A 24,228-nucleotide genomic window follows, 5' to 3' on the forward strand; every position below is an offset into this window, starting at 1 on the left:
TATTTTAGGAATGGTCCTTAAAAATAATGCTTCCACATCAATTATTAATTGGACTTGCTGTCTTTAGATGTATGCCATAAGAAATCTGCTTCTCTGCCTTGCCAGGCAAGAATATGATTCCTTGGTGGCTGAATTTGAAATGAACTGGGTTAATGCCAAGGAAAACGGAGGCACTGTGATATAATAAAATATAATGGTATTGTTAAATAATAATCTTTTTAGTTATTTTATTTGTCCATTTTTTCTGGGATGTCCACAACCTGAGATGTTGCAGCCTTCATTTATTTTATGTCTCCATATCTGTTGGCAGATGAGGCCATTTGGAAGAACACTCATGAAAGTTGATGATAACCTGGAGCTGATTCAATTTCATTCCCATTTCTTTCATCCATTCACAAACTCTTGTGATTGGCCTTAGATAAGTAACCCGTTTCCCCACCCTGACAGATCCTTTCCCCTTCAGAAGCCCCCTCCATCTCTGGAGGACCATTCACAGCCGTGGAAAAAGGATCGTTCTAAAACATAATTCCAGAACTTGATGGTTGCTCATGTCCTTTTTGGTTCTGCTGATTGTCTACTAAGTGCTCAGACACCTCATAGCACTCTGCTTGTTCTGACCCACCCTGACCAGACCATCCTGTGCTGTACCTGCCCTTTCATGCCTCTCAGTATTAGGATAAAGATGAGATCAAAAGCAAGGGAAGCAGGGTAAATAGCACAAACAGATCAGGAAGGAGAGGTAGCTCTTGACTAGAGGGAAACTGGACAAGTTGTAGCCAGTCCCTCCAAACAGCCCCTTCTTTTGTCCACACCTTGGAGCAGCAACCACTACTGTCCCGCGCAGAAGTCTTCAGCACTGGCTGGCCCTGATGGGTTAACATCAGTCAGTGTTTGATAGTGTCATATGGAGTACTACTGAAAATCATGTCAGCTCTCTTGCATTTGGATTGGGGAAGTGGGTCCAATTGTGTTCCATATCACTAGTGGATTTGTTTCACAGAAGAGAGCTAATAGGGATTCTATTGTAATTTATATACTTTATGTATTCTCTTTTCTTGATTAGTTATGAAGATGGTTATTGAAATCTAAATGAACAATTGCTATTTTACCAGTGTTTAAATCACACCTGTGGGTTTTCTATGCAGCTGATTTCTTTTGTAGAAAATGGCTCTCTTCCTGAGATACCAAAATAAAAGAAAATGAAAGGTTTGAAAATGTAGAATTTCCCATTAAAAAGTAAAATGCCTGATTTGGTTGGCTGAGCAAATAGCTGGTGTGAGACCCAGCCCTATGTTTGTGATGGCTTTTGCATACAGCCAGGTTGTAGGACGCCAGTAAATGGATTATAAAAGTCATAACATTTCATGGTTGAGAATTTATTTGAGACTGGGATGGTAGAGATGCTGCGCTGACAGAGGAGTAAGAGCTCTGTAAAAAGGAAGTATGGTCAGAACATGAACTATAACCATTTGATCTCTAAGCCCTTCCTGACAGAGACAACACCAAATGAAGATTCCTTGTGGCTGGCTGAATCACAGCTGCCTGACTGGAGCAGCTTTAAACACAAGTTGGCACCACTCTCATAGCACAACCAACCTCATCTGAGGTTAGGAGCTGTCCATTTGTTTTAACAAGGAGATAAATCTGCTTTCCAAAACCCAATCCTCATCGCAGCTCTGAAAAGTGCCAGTTACATGAACTAACCAACAGTTGTAATTTGCCTGAAGCAGAAACAGGCATATCAGAGAAATTGGAGCAAAAAACTTTACAACAGCCTTTCTTTTACTTAAAAAGGCTTGCAGGCACTTATTCCTCAGAAGAGTTTTCTAAACTTTTACACAGACAGATATATATTAGAACTGAGATTGTATTTGCTCCTTTCATTTGGGATCCTGGTGGATAGAGACAGATCCTCTACTGGATTAGGAATGGATAAACTATTTGGATAAAATAAGAATTGAACTAAATCATTACCAAAAAGTTCTTTCTAGACATTCAGTGCAATCTTAGAAACAAAATCTTAGTGCTTCATTCCAGAAATATCAAATATTTTTGTATTTCTCTGCTAAAACATTACATTAATGAGCACATCGGAAATTGCAGCTAGGTAGATGCAACAGACAGCACTTAGGCTATGTCTACACAGCAACATTATTTTGAAATAACTAGCATTATTTCAAAATAACAGTCTGTGTCTACACAGCTGGCAGGGTTTTTTTTGACATAATGTTGAAATACTGACAAGCTGGAGGACTTCTTACTCTGACTCCTGTGTTACCCAGGCCAAGAGAAGATCATAATCAAAATGGAGTCTGCTGGGTTCCATTTTACCTCAGCGGTTTTCCCACCAAACCCTATACAGAGTACATAACCTCAGAAGGCTTTGCACTCCGCACCCTAGCCTGTGCACACGGCCCTATACCCTGTGCATTCCTCTCCAATATGATGCGTGCGCATCCAAGTTGTGCACCCGACTTCTTTCCCTCTGCACACCACCCTATTTTCTGCACCCCTCATGCCAACCCAGTTTTCCTGCCTTAGACTCTTTATAAGCCCTCTGTTGAGGAGAGCTCAGGTTAGTTCTTCTCCGTCCTTTTGTGAGTGTGTGTCGTCGTCTTCCCTGAGGAGCTCCATCCATGCGTGGTGATCTGACTAGGACTGCCTGAGTCCAGTCATAGTGCTGTGTTCTCCTGAGGTGTGAGGGAAGCCTCCCTTTTAAGGAAACTGGGACTGGTACTGTGGGACTTTGGGACTGTTGTTATTCACTACGTGTCCTGCTTACGGATCGTGCATCTAGCCGAAGGACTGGTGTCAGCGGATCTTAAAGGTGTCAACCCACATGGAGGTGAGGATCCAGCTTGAGGACTGCTCCAGAATCCGGACTGATCTACCTTTGAGGGATCTCCCTGCTGATCCTCCCCTATAGCTTCAAACTAGCCACAGGGTAGCAGGTTGTAGGCACACATTGCCACCTCCAAGTTTTGTAAAGCATACTCCTTTTGTGTACGGGAATCTTTCTGTCTCTCTTTCCTTCTGAGTTAGGGTGGGACAATTACAGTTGTATGGTTGTATGTTGCTGTGTGGTCCTATTTTCAAAATATATGGTTTGGACCTAAATCTCTGGCCTGATTTGTGGCTCCATTCCAACGGTGATTAGATACATATGACCAGGTCGAATCTATCTTCTGTGGGGGGACAGCCTTAGGCTTTAATTAATTTCTTAGGCTCCACAGCAATTGTTTACCTAAGTCTCCCAGGTAACACCTGTAACCCTCATTTTATGAGGAGTAAGGGAAGTCAAAGGAAGAGTTCTCTGTTTCGAAATAAGTGCTGTGTAGGCAGCACCAAAACTCAAAATAAGCTATTTCAAAATAAGCAACGCAATTGACGTAGTTCAATTTGCATGGCTTATTTTGAGCTAAGCCCTTCTGCACCCTTAGAGTCCTTTAAATCTGTGATGCCCCCCTGATTACTGAGTGCTAGCAATCTCTGTTTTTCATTTTTTTAAGACAAGTGTCTAAACCTTCTCTTTTGCAAAGCTAAGTTCTGATCCTGGAGAGCACTTAACCACATTCATTGGAATTCAGTGGGACTACTGATGAGTACTGATGTCTACTGATGAAAAAACAAAAGGAAAAAACTATGTAGCACTTCAAGACTAAAAAAACTTGTTTTTGCAAGATCAGACTAACACAGCTACCTCTCTACTGATGAAACTGAGTATGTACCTAAGCGCTCTGCTGGATCAAGAATCTAGAAAGAAAACTGATTTATAGCAATTGCTAGAGTAGAAAGTTTACCGCTGACAGATTTCACAAGACACAGACTATTCATGGTATTCTTACTGACATGTGGGACTGGCCTTTGCATATAATAAAAATTTCTGAAATGGATCTTCTATTTTGAAGGGAACATCAAATCAGTTTTAAGCTGTTGGTGGTGGTGCTGACAGCACCACCATTAATGAACCTACAGCTACAACATGTTCCCTCTCAGTTGCTGGCCAGCTGTCTGCAGGTAGAGGCTTCCTATCTTCAACTGGTAGTGTGACCTGTGGCCACAATAAGGAATTGAGCACTGTGAGAGGTTAGGTGGACGAATGGACCCCAGCACAGATCTGAAAGCAAGAGACTCCTATTCTCTCATCTATGGTCTGACATTGACTCTATGACTTTAACCAAGTTTGCATAGATAAAACTTTCCAACAATGCCCATTCATTCTGGGTACTAGCCCTTATCCTTAGAATTGCTTAATATCCATAATTCCAAATGACATCACTAGGAACTAGCTCTCTGTATCTTTGAAAACCAATCCTTAGGCACCCAATATTAGTGGACACTTTTGAAAATGAAGACATGATGCTTTCTGAATCTCCCCATCTGTAAAATAGGGATGACATTTCCCTCTTTATTTCCCAGAATGATTGTGTTAATTAATTAGGCTATATTTAAATTCAGCAGAATGCAAAATCCTAGGCTATGTCTACATTGGCAAGATTTTGCGCAAATACTTTTAACGCAAGAGTTTTTGCGTTAAAGTATTTGCACAAGAGAGCGTCTACACTGGCATGTGCTTTTGTGCAAAAGCATCCATGCCAGTGCAGACGCTCTCTTGCACAAGAAAGCTCCAATGGCCATTTTAGCCACTTGCGCAAGAGGGCTTATTCCTGAGTGGGAGCATCATAGTTCTTGCGCAAGAAACACTGATTTCTTACATTAGAACGTCCGTGTTCTTGCGCAAGAATTTGCAGCCAGTGTAGACAGGTGGCAAGTTTTTGCGCAAAAGCACCTACTTTTGCACAAAATCTTGCCAATGTAGACACAGCCCTAGTGATACAAAGACCACTCACTCAGCTTATTCAGATATTTGTTCCTTAAATTTTTTTCTGTATTTTGGACATAGATTTGAATGTCTGAGCTCTTCTTCTCTTGCAGCTGGCAGCCTCATTCTATTTCTTATTTAAAAACGAGGCAGCTAACCAATCGCTTTGCTTATCTTCTCAACAAACCCAAGATTGATGCTGGGCACAGGAGTCCTTTAGCTTTTGAGGGAGAAGATTTTGCAGATTTACCCTATAGAGAACATGGGGGATAGTAGTATTATGATGAATGTGTGTGCCTCGATTTACTGGTTCATTGTTATAGTGCTGGCTGTAGATGGAGCTCTCCTCATAGAAGGACAGGAAAGTGGATGATGATACCTGATAAACCTTAAAGCCTGGTGCTCAAAAAAGACAATTCATGGCCCAATTTTTCTGAAGTCTCACTTTTGTTAGGTTCTCGCTAGCAAAGTCATAGAAAGGGGAAGAAATTGACAGCAAATAGATGAAGGCATGCGGCTCTGTTACAAACAGACCTGAAACACACTGGAAGATGAGGTGGATGCAGGTTGCCTGATGACCGATGCTTTTGTAACCCACACACTTAGGGTATGTCTAGACTACATGCCTCTGCCAACAGAGGCATGTAAAATAGGCTACCCGACATAGTCAATGAAGCGGGGATTAAAATATCCCAGGCTTCATTAATATAAAAATGGCTCAACTGATCGTCGGCACAGCGCGCAAGTCAAGACGCGGATTGGTCAACAAGGGAAACCTTTCTCGACTGCTCCGTTATGCCTCATGAAACTATGTTGGGTAGTCTATTTTACATGCCTCTCTCGGCAGAGGCATGTAGTCTAGACATACCCTAAGTGTGTGGGTATGTGAAACAAGGTATAAGGGAGCGGTAGACAAAGACTTCCCTTGTTGACCACTCTGCGTCTCACTCGCACGCTGTGCTGATGATCAGCTGAGCTGGCACAGTGCGGCGGCCATTTTTATTTTAATGGAGCCAGGGATACTTAAATCCCCGCTTCATTGACTATGTCAGGTAGCCTATTTTGACAGAGGCATGTAGTCTACACATACCCCTAGTGTGGTTCACTGTCCCATGCAATGGCACCTAGACCACAGCAACAACTAAGAACAAGACACCTCTACAGCATGGGCTGAGAGCCAGCTGGCTTTTAGCTCAAAGAGTAGAAGCTCCCATACTAAGCTCCAGAAGTACCAAGTTCAAATCTGCCTGGTGGTGTTACACTTTGTCTTCCCAGCTCCCTGGGACAAACAAGAGCTACACAAACATTCAAGGAGAGGGTGAGTGGGTTAGAAAAATTGATTCAGCTGGATTGTTTATTGTCTGAAGATTTGTTTCTCTGAATACCTTGATTCTGAATAAATAATTCTTTGCTTCATGAAACCTGATTCGTCACTGTAATTACCACTTGATAAAGGTCCTGAAGGAGGACGACCTAGGACCGGGGTTACATACATTCAGACGTGCTGAGACATTCATAGTTGGTGAACAGGATAGCTGCAGCTCAGCACTTGATCTCAGAGAAGCACTGCAGGGTCCCACCCTGAGAGATGAAAGCAATGAGATCCATCACCTGGGTGGGATAACACTCCAAAGGAGATGCAGCTAGCCTGGGAACTGTGACATACCCAAAGTACTAAGGCTGGTCCCACAGAGATAGAACCAGTCCCTCAGTGGAGTAAATATGCATAGCTGTGCAAGCTTATACCTGCTTAGGTTAGATTATACAGAAGAAAGTCATCCATGCTTCCAATCATTTTTAAAACCAAATCAAATAATAAGAAATTTGTGAAACACGCAGAGTACTAAAGAGGAAATGGCATCAAACATTTCACTGCAAAAGGACAAAAGTTCTTCAGTTATATTCTCAACCTCCTGAAAAATACCTTCCCTTCTGAACGCAAAAATGTCTAGATTTATTGAATATGGCAAAGGAGCTAAGAGGAAACACTAACAAAAGCATAGAGATGACTAAGCCACTACTAGTCAAGAATTTCATACAAGGAGTCATATCATAAGATCACAGAATCCACAGAGAAAAAAGAAAATGAGACAAATGCTAGGGGAAAAATACCCATGGGGAATAAGTTATTTCTTACCCAGTTGCATGACAATATTTACTGAAAAAGCAAACTAGTTAAAGAGCTACCCTTTAGTTGTTGAGTCATAATCCAGAGAAAATGTGCAATCCACAATGAAGGACATAATGAAACAATGTAATTAGCTTTCTTTAAAAAAGAACTATTGGGGTAACTACATTCTATTTACATAAGCAGAACACAGTTTAAATAAAGAAATAATTTTTTAAGTGAACACAAATTCTTGGAGTTGAATATCTAGTCTTGGTCTCTTGTTTTTACATAATATTGGTCATTGTCATGTTTAGTTCAGAGTGATGCTGAAAGTTCCTCTCTTTCCAAAGTACTAAATGGTTCTTAATTAGTAATTTGTTGAAAAGGATTACATATAATCTAAATTGAAAGGGAAAGTAATAGAGCTGGAAAATGTCATGCTATATTAAAATGAGCAAATGTAGCTTCCCACAAATATTTTATGTATTCCTTTTTCACAAACTTTACTTTTCTAATCTATCAGCTCCTGAAGTTCTTACTGCTAATCACCAGGGCCCACTTACTTTATGTATAGGTCTGTCCTTACCTAGCTTTTAGTGGGAAATGGAATGTACATTTTGGTTGCTTACTTGCCTTTATATGCCTTTTTATTGCCTAGACTTGATATGATGGGACTTTTGTAAAACTGAAAACCAAGCACATAATTTTAATATCTGAAAGCCCTTTCTTCAAGTTTGAGTCATAACTCAAATCAAGGAACGTAAATGATTGATAAAATAAGGTGGTTCAACATAATAAAGCCTCTATTTAATGGATGCGTGTCATGTTTTATTCAGAGATTTTTATGGAATGTACTTGGAAGACTTGAACGAACAGTCTTCAGGGCAAGTTTGAAAAAATTGGTATTCATCAGGGCAAACACGTCATGCCACATTGACTAATGTGATTGATTCAGCTCTAGTCCTATCTGTTTCTTTTTACAAATTTATTAATTCAAAATGGATTGTTTCATACCTGACGAATAACACCCTGCTCTGTTGATTTAATGCACCAGAATTTTTCCAGTGGCTCCAAAACATCTTTCCTAGAAACTTTAAGGTCTGTCAAGGATGCACACTAATCTTCAATAAAAAGTGTCTTTGAATATAAGTATTCATGTTTTATCTTTTAGAGTAAGGATTTAAGCTAGGGTTTTAAAAAGCATACCAGTAACTTCAGAGCATAAATTACAGTGACAATTGATGGGACATGCACTCCCAATTCATGTATTTATTTCTGAAAGTGCCAACCTAAGGCCCTGAATACAAGTTCCTGTCCATCTCTGCTGAAGTCAACAGCATTGTATTTGGGCACAGGATTTTGCCAACACAGAACCAACAACAGACCTGGACATTTATGACAAAAAAAATCCCATAACTTCCCTATCTCCAGACTTCAGCATCTTCTTACAGTGTTGTAACTTCTGGAATTAATTGCAGGTTTCTGCTTGTTCCTTCTCCCACCCCTGCCAAAAGCCTGGCTAATGGCAGTGGCTATCAACAAAGTGAGAGGCAGTAATCAGATGGATGGGAAAGAAATTTGATATTTCTACTATGCTGTAAAGCAAATTTCCTTTCTATGGGTCTGAAGCAAAGCCTTCTGTAGTCAACAGGAACATAGGCTCTATGGCCCCATCCTTAATATAAAAGTCTTCGAACATGGACTCTGATACCCATGCAGATCCCTGTAGATCAGGGTCTTCATGTCCCAGTCACCACACACCAGAACTAAGGGATTTGGAAACATGTGAAACCTTGCCTGTGTGTCTTTATTGTTGAGATATCAGCAGAGGTGAAAGTAAACCGGTGCTCCGAGGTACACAACTTCAGCAAGAGATGGCTGAGCTGATGCAAAAGCTAGCAGGGACATAGGTTGCAATAAGACAGTATCCGTAAGAAATTTTAAGTTACTTTTACCGCTGAATACCAGTTCTGAATATATAACATTGTTTCCTTAGGGTTCTTTTTCAGAAATTTCCTTTGCTGTTTTACTTCTAGGGCTTTTTCTGGACAGTTCATGGTACAGATACATTTTTTGAGGAAAATGTTCTTTACATCTGATATATTTTTTCATTCTATTCCATAAATGACTGTACACTTTATATAGTTTGGGAACAAAAACACAATATAATCTTTGTTACCAGCCTTGACAATTGCATTGCTGATTGGGAAAAGGTGTGACACTATATGGTAGATCATCTCGTTTCTTTTTGTTTGCTGTGCTAAATGGAAAACATTGCCAAACATGGTGAAAGCAGCAGTGATTCTGGAGAGTACCTGACCTAGAAAGAAGAATCAGGAATTCCTGAACTCTCTACCAATACTTATTATTAGGTTAGTTGCTTCCATCAGAAGGGAGGAAAATCATGCTAGCAGTACTTGTCTATTATGAGGCTGCTCTACCGGGGGGAAACGCTTGCAGCATCAAACTTCTGTATATAAGATTTGAAATTCTTTCAATAGACAAGTGATGCAAGAGATTGACTGGATCAGAAATTGATACGTTCACTTCTCAGCCAAAGTCACACGGTGACTGTCTTTTTAAGCAACAATGGGTCTTGCCTCATCAACACTTATTTTCTCCTTCTGAGGAGGTGAGCTAAGCACATGTCACATGATAGGTAAGTCATGCAAAAAAAATTATTTTGGGGGTGAAGACAAAACCAGAAGCCTCTGTAGCACTAAAGGGGTAGAGAGAGAGTAGACAGCCTGGAGAAGAACATGGCAGGGGAAAGTGTCCCTGACAGAGGCTCAGCCTAAAAAGGAGGACTGTGGACTGACTCCCTTAACAGAAGGGAAGGATCTGAGTGTCCTATAAAGATGAACTGGAAGCTCAAGGAAGGCAGGTTAGGGGCTGATATTGAGAGGAGAAGTGGTCTCTCCAGGTCAGGGTTGAGGCACACTGGCTATCCAAGGTTGGGAACCTAGCACTGCCACTGTCTGTGTTATACCTGGTCTGAACATAAAGGAAATTTCGGCTTCTCCTATCAATACGGGTGCTTCACCTTTCACACACACTTCATTTCACATACGAACAAATTGCCTAAGGAGGCTGTGGAAGCTCCTTCGCAGGAGATTTTCAAGGGGAGGTTGGATAGTCCATCTGTCTTTGATAGTGAAGACTGCATCTTAGCAGGGAGTTAGACTAGACTAACCCTTGCGATCCCTTCTAACCCTATGCTTTGATGACAAATCTTGACCATTTTCACAAGGGCATGGAGAGTTGCTCCTGCCAGGAACTAGTGTGATTCTGCTCCGTAGAAGAGCTGTACTCAAGAGTGTACACAACTGCTGAACTCAAGCTCTACTGGGATCCTGGTGTGCAGGGACTGTGGGAGGGGCAGGGTTGATGGTACCTCCCTTTGCAGATCTGCTAGATATTCTCTACTACTGCATGAGGGGAAAAGAGGTAAGGACATGAAGGACTGATGAGGCTATTCCAGCTTTGAGATTAAAAGAGCAGCCACAGGGTAGTTCCACTATTACCTCATGACTTGGAAAGGAGGAATATTTTCCTGCTCCATTCCTAAGGGAATGACCCCAATCTACAGCCCTGTGGTGGGGTTTGGATTTGGAGCTTGAATTATTTTGTCAAAAAGGCACATACATTCTAAATTGGCTGATGATGACTGACAGTTGAGCTATTATAGAACAGCAGCTGCATGAGTAGAACACCAATGCTTCACTTCCTGAATACAAATTTTTAAAATAATTTAAAATGTCTTTCACTATTTTAACAATAACCCAGATCCATTTTTATACTAGCAACAGCCACCTGGATTCCCAAAATATTTCTACAGTTGTACTACCAGCCTGACTGAAAACACTTGCCCTTCTATATATACACAATACCCAGGGGGCAATCTGTGACATCCCACTTATGTAGTCCCATTTAGATCAATGTCCAGGTCAATGAGAGTAGAGCTGGCCCAAAGATCTTCAACTACAGCTGCTGTCATGCCTTATAATTAACATTCTAGTAGCAAAGTAATTATAACCATAACAGTGCATTTGTGAACTGGTAAATTCATGGTAACATGTATTCCGGATTAAATTGGTGTCATGATGCAGAGTATGGAGACCAATAGTATTAAAAAGATAAAGCTTAAAGAGAAAATTGCTGCAGCAATATGTTGTTTTTTTTGTCGTTTTTACAAACTCACTCTTATAATCAGTTGTGCAAATGAGACACCAGAATCATGGAAAAGTGTGATTATAGCATGGCAAGGAGAGGAGAAAAAGATTATTTCTGCACTAAGAACATCACTGAAAACAGGCTTACACTGGGGATGAAGATAATTTTATGATAGATTCTGTTAGTTGTCCCAAGGGTTGCCTCTGATCTTCCACATATACAGAAGAAATTCCACAATCCTGTACATTTAATTATTTTAAAAGAAAAGACATCCCAAAGCTGCAGATATATGTTTTATATAAAGGTGGAATTGCAGTTATGTGCAAAGGTGTTTAAGACAGAGAAAAATACAAAACCTATTATATTGTGGCTCTTAACAGACATTGGTTTAAAAGAAAAATAGTTACCTGAACTATCATACCCACATACATCTTCCTGAAAATATTCTGCATGGCATGAAAATAGGTTGAGCAGCCTATACTGGAGTCAATCATCATACATGTTGGGCCAGATCCACTCCTGGAGTAAATCAGCATATCTCTATAGACTTTAATAGCACTACACTGATTTATACCAGCAGAGGATCTAGCTCACCAACGGCTAGACTGGGTCTAGCCTATCAAGATGCACAAGAAATCTTCCCTCTTTTGAGCTTCTGTGCAGTCTGTTGCTAGCCAAGTTTCTAGACTGAGAGGGAGACTAGTGAGAGGGTGGCAGGGACCAAGACACCACACTCGCTACACAAATAGCTCCATCAGAGGAAGCCCATGCTCTACACTTTCAAGGGTATAGCAGTCTGCATGCTTCCATGCTGTCACATGCCAGGTTGCTTTGGTGAGTTTCCATTGGGGCTGCCTATTTCCCATCACCTCTTCTCTAAGCTCAGGAGGTTTCAAGAAAAGGTGCCTTGGAATTGCAATTTCAAAACTGAGCATGAATGTTTCTTTCGTTAACATAAAGACAGACAGGGGCCTAGGGCCACCTTGTGTGACAGAACCTGCCTTCCTCCTCCAAGTAGTGTAGAACTCGACATACTTTTGGCCAGCTCAATTTGTACACAATCCATCTTCCAGCCCTTGCCACGTGGCCAGGTGTTACAAAGACTGCAGCTTTGTGGAAGGAATGAGAACGTGAACAATATGTAGTACTTCATGTTGCTGAGAATTTGCTCCACTGTGTCCTCATGCTCATTTACTTTCTCTGTCAGCCAGCCAAAACTGTTCCTTATGGCATTGATCACCGAGAACATGCCTGGGTACAGGAGACTCCAAAAGATTGGCTGTACATTCCCTGAAGCTTTGGGCTAGCCTTTGATCTTATTGCTCATCTTTACTGTAAGCATTTGTCCAAATAACCTACTACTCAATGGCCCCTCATTACCATGTACACCGGTTATGGGAGTGTTAAAGTTAACTATGCTCCACACAGGATAGGGTGTGCCCTCATTTTGGCAAATAGTTTATCTCAAAAATGACTCAGGAAATTAGAGGTTACCAAGAGTCATTTTCATTTAAGGAAGGCATCCCACAGGCTTTTAAGTGGCCTGCATGATTTGTGCATTTTCATCTTTTCCTCATAGATTGTGTTCCAGATTTCGGCATTGACAGTTTGAGAGTTATACCCATTACCTAAAAAAAAATTTCTTCTTTTCTGTCTATTGTGTAGTACACTGTGTATTATCTGCCTGCCCAGGACCTCACAACCCAAGGGTATCTGCACTTCAGTAGTGCAAGTGTAACTAGTCTGTGAATCATTTTAGGATGCTTCAGGATGAAAGGGCCCATAGAGGGATGTAAAATATGATCACCAAAATATTATTGACTGTACCAGACTTAAGTGGCAGACACTAGGAATTCTTTATCCATGAATATATAAGTGTCATTCCACTCCAGCCACTGATGGATTTTGTTTATAACAGTGAAGGACACAGGTTATCATAGGTTTTCACATGTTCTTCTTGTAGGGAATTCATATTTATGATGAGAATTTCTGAAAGCACTTGCAGGGTGTTTGTGTTTAATGAGACATTTCTCTTTTACTATGAGTTAGAACATTTATTTTATGGAGCATTTCACAGAGAGCAGCTCATTGATGATTGGCATTTTATAACCTCCTCCCCCACTAACCAGAGAGAGAGATAACAAGGTCCCTTGCATAGAGCTCTTAGTGAGACCCTAGTTAAAGGGTTTAAGGCTGCATTTTTAAGGGAGCCTAAGTAGTCAGGCAGACAACTCCTACTTAAAATCAGTGGGAGTTGTCTGACTAACTCCTTTTAGGCGCCTTCAAAATATCTCAGCTTGAATAAATGAGGACACATTATTGGTCTTAAATGAGCCCCCAGTTTGAGGTTTAAAACAGATAGACAAACTACAATCTTAATTCAAGCATTGTAATAGATAGCCATTGCATACCTAACCCCATATCTTTCTGTGCTTATAGATTCCTGTTCTTTGAATAGTGACCTAGTAATGTGATTTGGCCATTGGATACCATGAGGGCATGTATGAAACAAAATTTACTATGAAAAAACCCCAGCACAGATACATTTTACTGTTGAATTTCCCCTCTGCACCAGGAGTAAAAAAATGCTAATGCTTTAACTTTTGATTTTCATGCTGTCTCTCAGAATTTGTAAGCCAAGGTGATTGTTGATCAATACTATCATTTTTATGCAGGAGGTGATAGACAATAGCATTTATTTCCCTTTAAAACCTGCATCTTCTGATTAAGTGGATGGGTTAGTGTAGAGGCTGTCTAAGAAAACAGATCTAGGTTCATTATAGGCAGGGCCCTGCTAAATTCACAGCCATGAAAAAACACATCACAGGTCATGCAATATGTTCTCCCCTCATAATATCTGGTCTTTTGTGTACTTTTTGTTGCACTTTTATCCTATATCATACAGATTTTATGAGGGAGACCAGTGTTTCTCAAATTGTGGTCTTGACCCAAAAGGGAGCTGAAGAGGAGTCACATTTTTAGGGATGGGGTGAAGGTTGTGGTATTGCCACCCCTAGTTCTGAGCAGCCAGAAAGAGGCAGCTGCTGACTGAGGACACAGTTCTTCAGGCATCAATGCAGAAGTAAGGACAGCAGTACCATATTATTCTTTCCACACTTTTGTGCTGCCTATGGCAACAGATCTTCCTTCACAGCTTCTGGCCAGCATCCACCGCTCTACAGCTTTGAAGGCAGCAGTGGAACCAGCAGCAGTGTGAAAGTATAAGTAGCAGTATCAACCCCCAATACCTCTTCCACACACACAATAAGCTTGGGACATCTCCCCCACTTTTTGGGGGGAGGAGGTGAGGACACTTACAATTACAACACTGTGAAATTTCAGATTCAAATAGATGAAATCAGGAAAATCCTATGACTGAGAAACTGACCAAAAATGACCAGGAATTAGGTTGGGCCCTAATTATAGGGCAACAGGTTTGCCATTCACAGAAATGCTGAAGAGAAGCTGCTTTTAGAGAGCAAAATATTTCTGAATTGACACTTCAGAATAGATCACTGGTCTACCAATGTGTATTTTGACTTTGGTCATCTGCTGCTCCTTTATCATAAAGAAAGGGTTTTCAACCTGTGGTCTGTGGGACCCTCAGTATCTGCAGATTATGTCTAAGGGATCCACAAAAGGTTGTTATTAAACACAACAGTGGTTTTCAATCTGGGGTCTACTGACTCTATTGAGGTCCATACTTCTACTTTAAATTCCCTTGGAGGACCACGAATGAAAAAAAGTTGTAAACAACCTTCATAAAATATCTTCAAAAATTTTCATTTGAATCTCTAGATGCACTTGTTCTTTAAAAACCATCCACTCAAATGAAGTGCCTAAATATTAAAACTATGTGAAATTAACAATTTCTCACTTTGCAATTGTTTCCCACAATAACGTAGTATTTTGTATTTGTGAATCTGAACAAAGGAGAAATGTCAACATCCCTTCGAAAAACATAGTTTGTTGAGGGACAGGCCAGATAGTATTGCTATTAATACTGATGGACAACATTCAAGTGGAAATCTCTGCTGGTCACTAAATCATCCCCATTCTCATTCACATACACACCAACTTAGTAAGATCAAAGTCACACTAATAGCACACACCACCCAGGGCTTTTTTTAAAAAAAATCAGGAGAAAATCTTTATAAACCATTAATCAAAACTAGGTTCTGTAAAACCTAAAATCTCTCTCATCCTCAAAACCTTATTGTAGAACCCTGGCATATCTCTGCCCTGATATTCTAACAGAGGAGAAGCCAGAATTAACTCATGCCCATGAGACATATTTCTCAGATCTTGGATCGGGTTAATGCAGATGGCATTATGTGAGTCAATGGGACTATTCACAGGAGTAAAACAAGAAGGACCACCTCAAAATATCCCAAGATTTGGTTCCACATGAAAACACCTACTCATCTCTGTTTGGCATTATGGGCACAACTATATCCTTTCATATTCTAGCAAACTCTTGCAGTAAAGGAAATTTTTTTTGTTAAGGTAGGAAGGGAACTTGTTTTTCTCCCTCTCTTGCTTTTGAAAGTTCTTATTATTGCCTTGACAGACAGACGGACAGACACACAAAGAAATTCAACAGTACTATTCACGTTATTCTTTGAAAACAGAAAAAAATGGCATTAATGCAAGAGAAGATTACACCTCTCAACAGGCTTCGTAAAAAGTCTCTCTCAGCAATATGCTAGAATATACCTTACACTCCATAACACAGTGTCTCAAATTGAAATTATCCAACGTAGAAAAATTGTAACATAATATTCTATCATCTTGAAATTTAATAATCCATAGTAATCTTTTGAACACCACTTTGAAAAATTACTTTTAATCTCTCTCTCATCTAAAAGCACACAATTTTTTCCCCCTACATCAGAGCTGCGTGTTTATGGAATCTATCCCACCAGATGTCATCAAAACTTATCCCAGAGATGTGACAATAAAGCTGTACTTGTAAAAATGCCTTTTCTGTCCACAAACAGCCTTACACATACAAAAAACAAAAAAACAAAAGCCCACAACAAATGTTCTATAGCATTAACCTCACATTTCAAGGAGTTTCATTCCACCAAATAAGAGACAGTTGAAAGTTAATGGGAGTTGGTAAACCTAACTGCTTTTGGTACCTTTGAAAACCTCTACCTTCTTTTATATATATTGACCCTTTTCTCTTTTAAAAATCATCCTGTTCTTTTCTCCTCCACTGGATCTCTACAGCATCCATATTGTGCTTTTGCTATGATAATACACACAGTGCTTTCCAGCTTAGAAACTATCTGTAAAGATGTTTAACTAGGGTAAACCACCAGAAGACTACAGAAATTTTGACATAGTATTCATTCAAAGATGCCATACATTTCCCATGAACCTTTTTTATCATGCAGCCTCTATTCATCTAAAAGAGCACAAAACCACCACAATCCATTGAAGTACTTTACACTGATTTCTCCATCCACAGTTTGAAGAATACCTCCCAAATCTTACAAGCACGTCTAGCTATATAGACTAGTGGGCCTAACACAACAGAGAGTCCCAGTCCTGACTAGGATGTCTTCTGCTGCTTGGACACAAACTATCAACTGTAATTAGACATTAGTCAAAATACTTCAACCAGCCCTACCTACAGCCGTTGCAAAATGGTGCTAAGGATTACAGATTTTGTCAAACAATGTAAAATGAATGTCTAAATGTCTACTTTTGGCCTTCTGCTGGGACTTTAAATATTTCCATAAGATTTTCACGTTATTATTTGATTTTCATTTTTTTACTTTTAAAAATAAGTATTTTTAGGAAAAGATGAATGCACATTTGAAAAGAGTTTTGAAAAATATTACCATATTGTCTCCAATCCACAGACGGAGGCAAATTCAGCCACAGGATTAGGTTGTTCAGATTATTTAAATAAGATGGCAGTGAATGGAACCCTTTCTGGTTGTACCACACCTGAGAAAGAAAACAGATATTACATGAAAGATGGCCTGAACCAGAACCTCAGATCCAAATACCCTGGAATATTAGTTAATTTCAAATACAACATTATGTAAGATTGCAGGAGCTAGGTGCTTCTCTGCAGAGCAGTATACATGGGATAGGGTGTTCTGGGTGGATCAGAATCAAATGAGCTGTAGAGTTCCTTTGGTGGGTTACAATCATCATCAGCTTTATTTATTCAGGGCTCTCCATCCAACTAGCAACAAAGGAAGAGAACTCTTAAGTTAATGGATTACCTAAACTAGACCCTTGCATCATGTCAGGTCAAATACACATGAAATACATAACTCTCCTATTTGTGCTGAAAAGGTAATATTAATTGGTTTAATCTGAAACCCAGTGGGAGAATTTAGAAAACAGTAAAACTTTGAAATACTTTTTAGTGTTGAGATTTCAAAATGAGATATGCAAGCAATAAAAAAACAACAATCAGAGCTAAAATGTGCTCTGACCTTATGCTCAAGAAGAATAGAGTGGGACAGGAGAACTCAAAGGCCAAGACTACATGAAACTAACAATGCTAGCCATTCCATATGAGGCATTGATGGGTGAGGTCAATAACTCATCCATACCTATTCAACAGAAAAAGCATGAATAATATTTCCCTTAATGGTTGCTGAAACATGCTCCTCCCTTGCACAGTGAGAGACTCTGGGAGGCACTGTCCCAGAGCTTAGGCACAATACCTTCTTGAACAACACAGGTCTACACTACTGTTATCTTTATGGAACAATCCAGCACACTTAGCACCTGTTTCTGACTGGGCGCATCTACACTGTACTCTAAACTCAAAATAAGGTACACAATTTGGCACATCTATACAGTGCAAAATTTTGAAATCAAGTGCTATTTCAAGCCATCCCTTATCCCTCATGCAATGAGATTTACAGGAATGGTGACACAGTGCATCTGTTATTTCGAAAAATATTTTGAAATAATGGGTGTGTTCTTTGGACGTGGGGTAGCTATTTCGGGATACATCTCGTATCCCAAAATAGCCTTGCAGTGTAGATGTACCCTCACAGCCTGACCAACATGCTTCAGCATTTAATAGAATTACCACTTAAGGGTGAGAAAACAGCATAGTCTCCATGCCCTGCCAGATGATACCAACAAAAAATGGTGATGAACTCCATTTTTAGTTGAATTTGCTAATGAATACCTGTCTACAGGAACTAGGCTGACCTTCAACTCATTGCACATGGGCAACCACATAGACATGGAGTACAGAACTATGCAGATCAGAGAATTGTTATTAACAAAAGGATCTCATTTTTGGAGGGGAAAATAATTCGCATCGCTCTAGGATATAGCTAGCTCTTGTGACTGTAAAGAATTATAAACCGGGGATTGTTTTCTGGCTCTTAGGATTCTTCTGTGTTCTAGTTTGAGATCATGACAACTATATAATCAGCAGGGAAGCTACTAATGGGTCAAAAAGAGAGCAAAATAGACACAGAACAGGCCCTGGGCCTCCCATATAAAAATGCAGGAATAGTCTCCAGATATTCAACTTTAAGGCCTCTGCCATTCCTGGTCACCTGTGCAACCATGTGCCAGCACTGAATCAAAACCTTACTAGCCAGTGATGCCAATTCCCCAATACACCATCCCATTTCTTCCTCTATCTGTTCTTTTAAAAACTTTTGAAATAAGAATGTTAAACATACATAATGGAATCCATGGCAATTATGCACATTGTAAAGACAAAAAGAAGCAATTACAAAAAACAATAATGTAAGATTTTGCTGACATATCCTCAGTTAATTGGAGGTAGGGGAGAGATCTCAATAAGTAGTCACAGAATAGCCTAGTAAATGTCATAATTTAACCAAAATAATAAGGAAATCAAAAAATGACAATATAGCATTGTCTGTAACAAGAAATTTAGAAGTCCTGACCAATAATTAGAATCACTGCATCTTCAGAGTATTTGCAGCATTCTACATCCCAGAGTGCAATATAATTATGTAACTGAGTCAGGCCATCAGGAAATAACTAACTTAAAGCAGAATATTTAATCATTTATAATCTGGCAAAAAAGAAAAAAAGTCTTTGATGTTACCTTTATCAAAAGATGCATCTAGTTCTTTTTCAAGAGACTGACTATAAATAATTTTGAATCAAGTGACCACAACATTGAAAATGAGATACTGGCACTTAACCTCATCCAAAAACACATGCAGCTATGCTAGACAAAACACTGCCATGTGTACAATATGTTTTATGGTGAGGGAAAAGAGTGGGGAGGACTCTGCAGATTAAACTTGGTTTTCTAATTGGGTCTGGTATGCAAAGCCCTGGAAAGTCTCCCTTCCAACACAGGACCAGTTTTAATGCTCAAGTGTGGTAGAACCGAGACACAGGAAGCAAACATGACAGAGGGCTTTGGAGTGGAACTAAAGAGATCTGGGCCCAAGTCCCATCTCTGTAACTTCCTCTTCCTGCTTAATCTTGTCTTATTGAGTCTGACTTCCTGTGTGACTATAGATGAATTGAGTTATCCACATACCTCAGTTCCCCATCTCTATAAGGAATATTTTAAGAACTCTGAGGTGCTTGGATATTACAATGATAAGGGTCATAATGATACCGTGTTAGATGTGTATTCATAGATAGACATATTTTGCCATGCATCTATATTTCTGCATCTACCACAAGGGGAACAAAGTAGGGGTTTGAAATGCTTTGAACGACAGCACATATTTTGCCAAGATTAGTGCACATGTTCTCCACTGACAGGGATGGTCTCCACAGATAGAAGAGTTAATATCCAGGAGAGTTCCTAAGAGTTCTATGTCCCAATAATGCTATTACCATCTATGTCTTCTTCTATGCCAACTGTTCTTAAATGTTTATATTTTATTTGGCTTATTAAAAGTTGTGTCAGTCTCTTTCCTTCTTGAATATCTATGAGTAAAATACATCCCTAGAGGAATTCTGCATTAGAAAAGCAGTTGGCTATTCCTTAGATTAATGCTATCAAATTGTGAACGTATAACATTTTATCCGACTATCATCTGACAAATTTCTCTCTCAGTGGGAATTTTTCCCCCCTCCAGGTTAGAATTACCTTGTGAATAGACATAGATCACCACTTTGGGATATAATCAATTTCTGATTATCTCAGCTCCATGAATATGTGACAACTTTGTGAGGTCAAACTAGAAAAAAGGCCTGTGCTTAGTGACGGACCACAACAAGAACTCAAACTGTCTATAAGAGTCAGGTTTTTCAGATATTTTAATACAATAAGTTCTTCAAGGACATGTCTGAATATAAATCTTAGCACTTATTTAGCACCAATGGATCGACCACCACTATTGCTTCCTCATTGGATCAAGGTAGGCTTGGAAGCAGTTCTTTGCTTCAGTTTCCCTCTTAATGAGGCTTCTTTAAAAAACTCCACACAAGTCCAATGACAACTGGGGTCTGATTTTATTCATCTAAAATTCACCAATGGAAGAAAGCTTTCCACCTCATCCTTAAGCTGGGCACTGACTCTCATCCCTGAGTGCTCACTTTCTCTGTTGTCTGAGCAGCAGGAGAAGATGCAAGGCCTGACTCGCCTTTGGGCCTTCTCTCCCAAAAGAAATCACATTTCCATACAGGCTTTCTAACCAGTCACACTCTTCAAAGCAGAAGTGTCCCTTCCTCAAATCAGAGACCACTGCAGAAAAATCCCTTTTTGCCTCTCCTTGAGCATCCTCCTCTTCCTGCAGTTTGAACTGTTTGACCCTAATAAGGTGTGTCTCCTTAGTAACGTGAATTAGCTTGCCTCAGGCCTCTGACACTTAAAAGGGCAAGCCACCTTGCTGCAAGACCTTTATAGGTCAGATTACAGATAGAGACAATGAACACACAACACAAATGAGGAAGGGCAGGGCAGGAGAACAAGATGAGCTGTTGAGTTCTGCTACATGCTACTATTCCATGATAGCCATCTTTGACTGTTGAATGCCATAGTTTTTCTTCCGATATGTTTGGTATGTGATGCATACCGTGGCTGACTTTTTGTTACATTCCTGGAACAAGAGGCATTCAAGGTGCTAGCTACCTTCCATGTTTTGGCTGGGTATTGTTAAAATTGGGAGTGGAAAGCTAGTTGTCATGCACATCCTGCAGCGGAGAGGAATAATTTGAGAAGGACTCAGAGGTTTTCTTCAGTGTAATGAATTGTACAGTAAGTCACTTCATATGCAAATTTCCCATTTTTAGTCAGGAAAGGCTATGTAAATGGTACATTCGCTGTCTTGTGAACAGGCCTGAAAGGTCAAAGTAAAAGACTGGTCATTAATTATTGAAAGGTTAATGCAATAATTTGACACTACATCAGTCGAAAACCACTTCAAGGAGGTAGTTTAGATAACACAGTGCCCTTTAGAAGTCTAATGCACTATTATGTAGGCTCTAAAAAATGAAGCTTATTCACGAACCATACAGCTATAATTTATCCTTGTGCTGATGACAGGTATAGTAGACACCAAAGATAAAGATAAAAAAAAAAAAAACAGCAGCCAGAGACACACAATATATTGTAGCCATCTGGACTAATTATGCATTGATCAGGACCAAGACCTGAAAGCTGCAAGAAATTTGGAGGAACATAAATAAAGATAAGATACGGTCACAGGTATTTTTAGCAATATAGGTAGGATCTCTCTGGTCTGGGACTCTCTGGTATGAGAACATCCATGGCAGAATTGTACCCTTAAACATAAAGAATCCTGCTGGACCATGGATATTGCCAGACCAGAGACCCATGGGGCCAGGAGCACAGTCAGGGCTAGCAGCTGGAAGCTGGGCAGGGGCACAGTTAAGGGCTAAGACCAGGAGCAGGGCTGGGAGTGTGGCCAGTGCTGGTGACTGGGAGCACCGTTGGCAGGTGGGAGGGAGCCCAGCACTAAGGAGTGACAAATGGTGAAAGTGGTGTAGGATGGCAGGGGATGGCAAGAGGCAGTACAGACTTTTGTTCCAACTCTGGGGACAGATGCCGCTCTGACAGGCCTAGGCATCTGCATCAGCAGCCCCTGGGCAGACACACCCAGCTGCTCCAGTGGCCCAAAGGACCACTGCTCTGGCAGCCCTGTAGCTGGCCAGTAGCTGCTGCTCTAGTGGTCTCAGGGATGACTGCATCAGTTGCTTCAATCTCATATCTGCTCCTGGGGTAGGTTCTGAGCCACCTCAACCCCCCAGGGCTTCAGCCACGGGGCTACTGTTGTGGTGTTCCTGGGGCTGATAGCTCCATCCCTGCCACTGCAGAAGTCTGGAAGTCTCTTAAAGTCATAGGATCTGTGACCTCCATGGCAGAATTGTACCCCTAAACATAAATAATCATAAGGAAAATGCAAATAGGCATGTGCGGGGGTTTTGATGGACAAATGTAGATGTCAAAGGTACCAAACAAAACTTTAGCTGATAAGGGTACCTCCATGTCCCATATTATTAAGTAACCTTTGGCCCCTGCTGGAAATTTGGTGCTAGGCTTTGGTAAATGGTTCCACCTCTACTTTGTTTACAAGAAACAAAAACGTTTTTATCCACTTTCTAACCAACCCATGTACAATATTTAAGGTCAGGGCTTCTTTCTGTCCGGCTCCAGTTTACTCTCAAAGGTCATCTCCCTTAACATACACTGCAACTCACTTCTTCAGTGCCCTTCATGCCAATGAAAGCAGAAAACAGAAGTCAGTCACAGAGACCCTGAAACACACCTTGGAGATTGCTATTCCTCGTCATATTGCTGGACTCCCACTCTAGCAGTTCTCTGAACTGTTTTATGAGACTTAAAGACTGTTCAGATTGTTTGAAGAAAGTCTTACAACCAATGGAAATACACTAAAATCTGCCAGACTGATAATTCCCACTGGACTCTAGATGCCATTCTACCTTCTATAGTATCCTCTCTGGAAATATTTCGAGTGATCTTCAAAGGGGGTTAAGAAAGGCCAAACTTGGTGGATGGTGGGTGGACTATTCCCTCAGTCCCTGCCTCTTCAGTCCCTTCATTAATCAGGAAAATTGAGGTGATGAGAAACAGTGCAAGACAGTATGATTTACTGGTTAAAAATAAGTCTTGAAGCTGAGAAATCCGAGTGCTAAGCCACTGGCTTGTTATGTGACCACATGCAAGCCATGTGAACCTCACCATGTTTTCATCTGTAAGAGGGAAATAATATATGCTAATATTTGTAAAGTATTTTAGAAGCATCTGATAAGAGCAAAGAATGATTTACTTATTACTCTTGCGGTAACTACTCCTCTCACCCACATCTTTACTTTTCTAAAAATCAATGAAATTGCTATGTATATTTTAGTTTGCTTGTTAAATAAAATAATATTGATCATAAGACTGAAACAGCCATCAACAAAACACAATTGATAGTTCACTTTATTTCAGTCAATTCCAAGATTGATTTTAGTAGGAATGGATAGGAAATAAAGAAAAAACTTAGGCCAGTTATGAGGAAATAGTCTTAAAAGTGAGCTCACTTAGGCTGTGTCCAGACTCAAGGTTTTTTTTGAAAAAAGTAGCCTGTTTTTGAAAAAATTTCACCTGCGTCTCGACTACAGCTACATTCTTTCGAAATTAAATCGAAAGAATGCGGCTTTTCTTTCGACTGTGGAAAATGTCATTTCATGAGGAAGAACACCTTTTTTTGAAAGTGCTCTTTTGAAAAAAGGCGTTCTTGAATGCAAACAGGGCTTTTTCGAAAGAGAGCATCCAGACTGTTTATAACACTGATATGTTTCTAACTCTGAACAAAACATTGTGGTTACTCTTTCAAAGATTTTCAACTGAACATGGACTTAATACAGCTTTTAACTGTCTTAATGTACATGAAAGAAGCACAGAAACTATTTCTTTAGCTTGTCAAATTGTTTATTTAAACTTTCCCTTTTCTTAGTTTATGTTTAACACTGTTCTGTATTTTATTTGCCTTTTTTTAGTTTGGTCTCTGCTGCTATCCGATTATGTGCCTCCAATTCCAAATGAGATGTGTGGTTAACTGATCAGTTTGTAACTCTGAAGTTCTATTGTATGTGAAGTGCCAAGGAGTTAGGAACCTAAATACTTTGACACTGCAACATGGTTTGGACTCCATGTGCATGT

At 40.1% G+C, this 24,228-nt stretch overlaps 1 protein-coding gene across 1 annotated transcript in view; it reads right to left on the minus strand.

The window, feature by feature from the left end:
- Positions 1 to 24,228, minus strand: part of ABCA13 (ATP binding cassette subfamily A member 13) — a 267,673-nt gene that overhangs the window by 73,161 nt on the left and 170,284 nt on the right. The window contains exon 47 of the mRNA XM_006136374.5: positions 16,958 to 17,066. Coding sequence (XP_006136436.4) covers positions 16,958 to 17,066 — 109 coding nt within the window. The remainder of the gene's footprint in view (positions 1 to 16,957; positions 17,067 to 24,228) is intronic.

Source organism: Pelodiscus sinensis, chromosome 2, assembly GCF_052426305.1.
Source record: "Pelodiscus sinensis isolate ZL-2025 chromosome 2, ASM5242630v1, whole genome shotgun sequence".
In the NCBI taxonomy this organism is placed as follows: Eukaryota; Metazoa; Chordata; order Testudines; family Trionychidae; genus Pelodiscus; species Pelodiscus sinensis.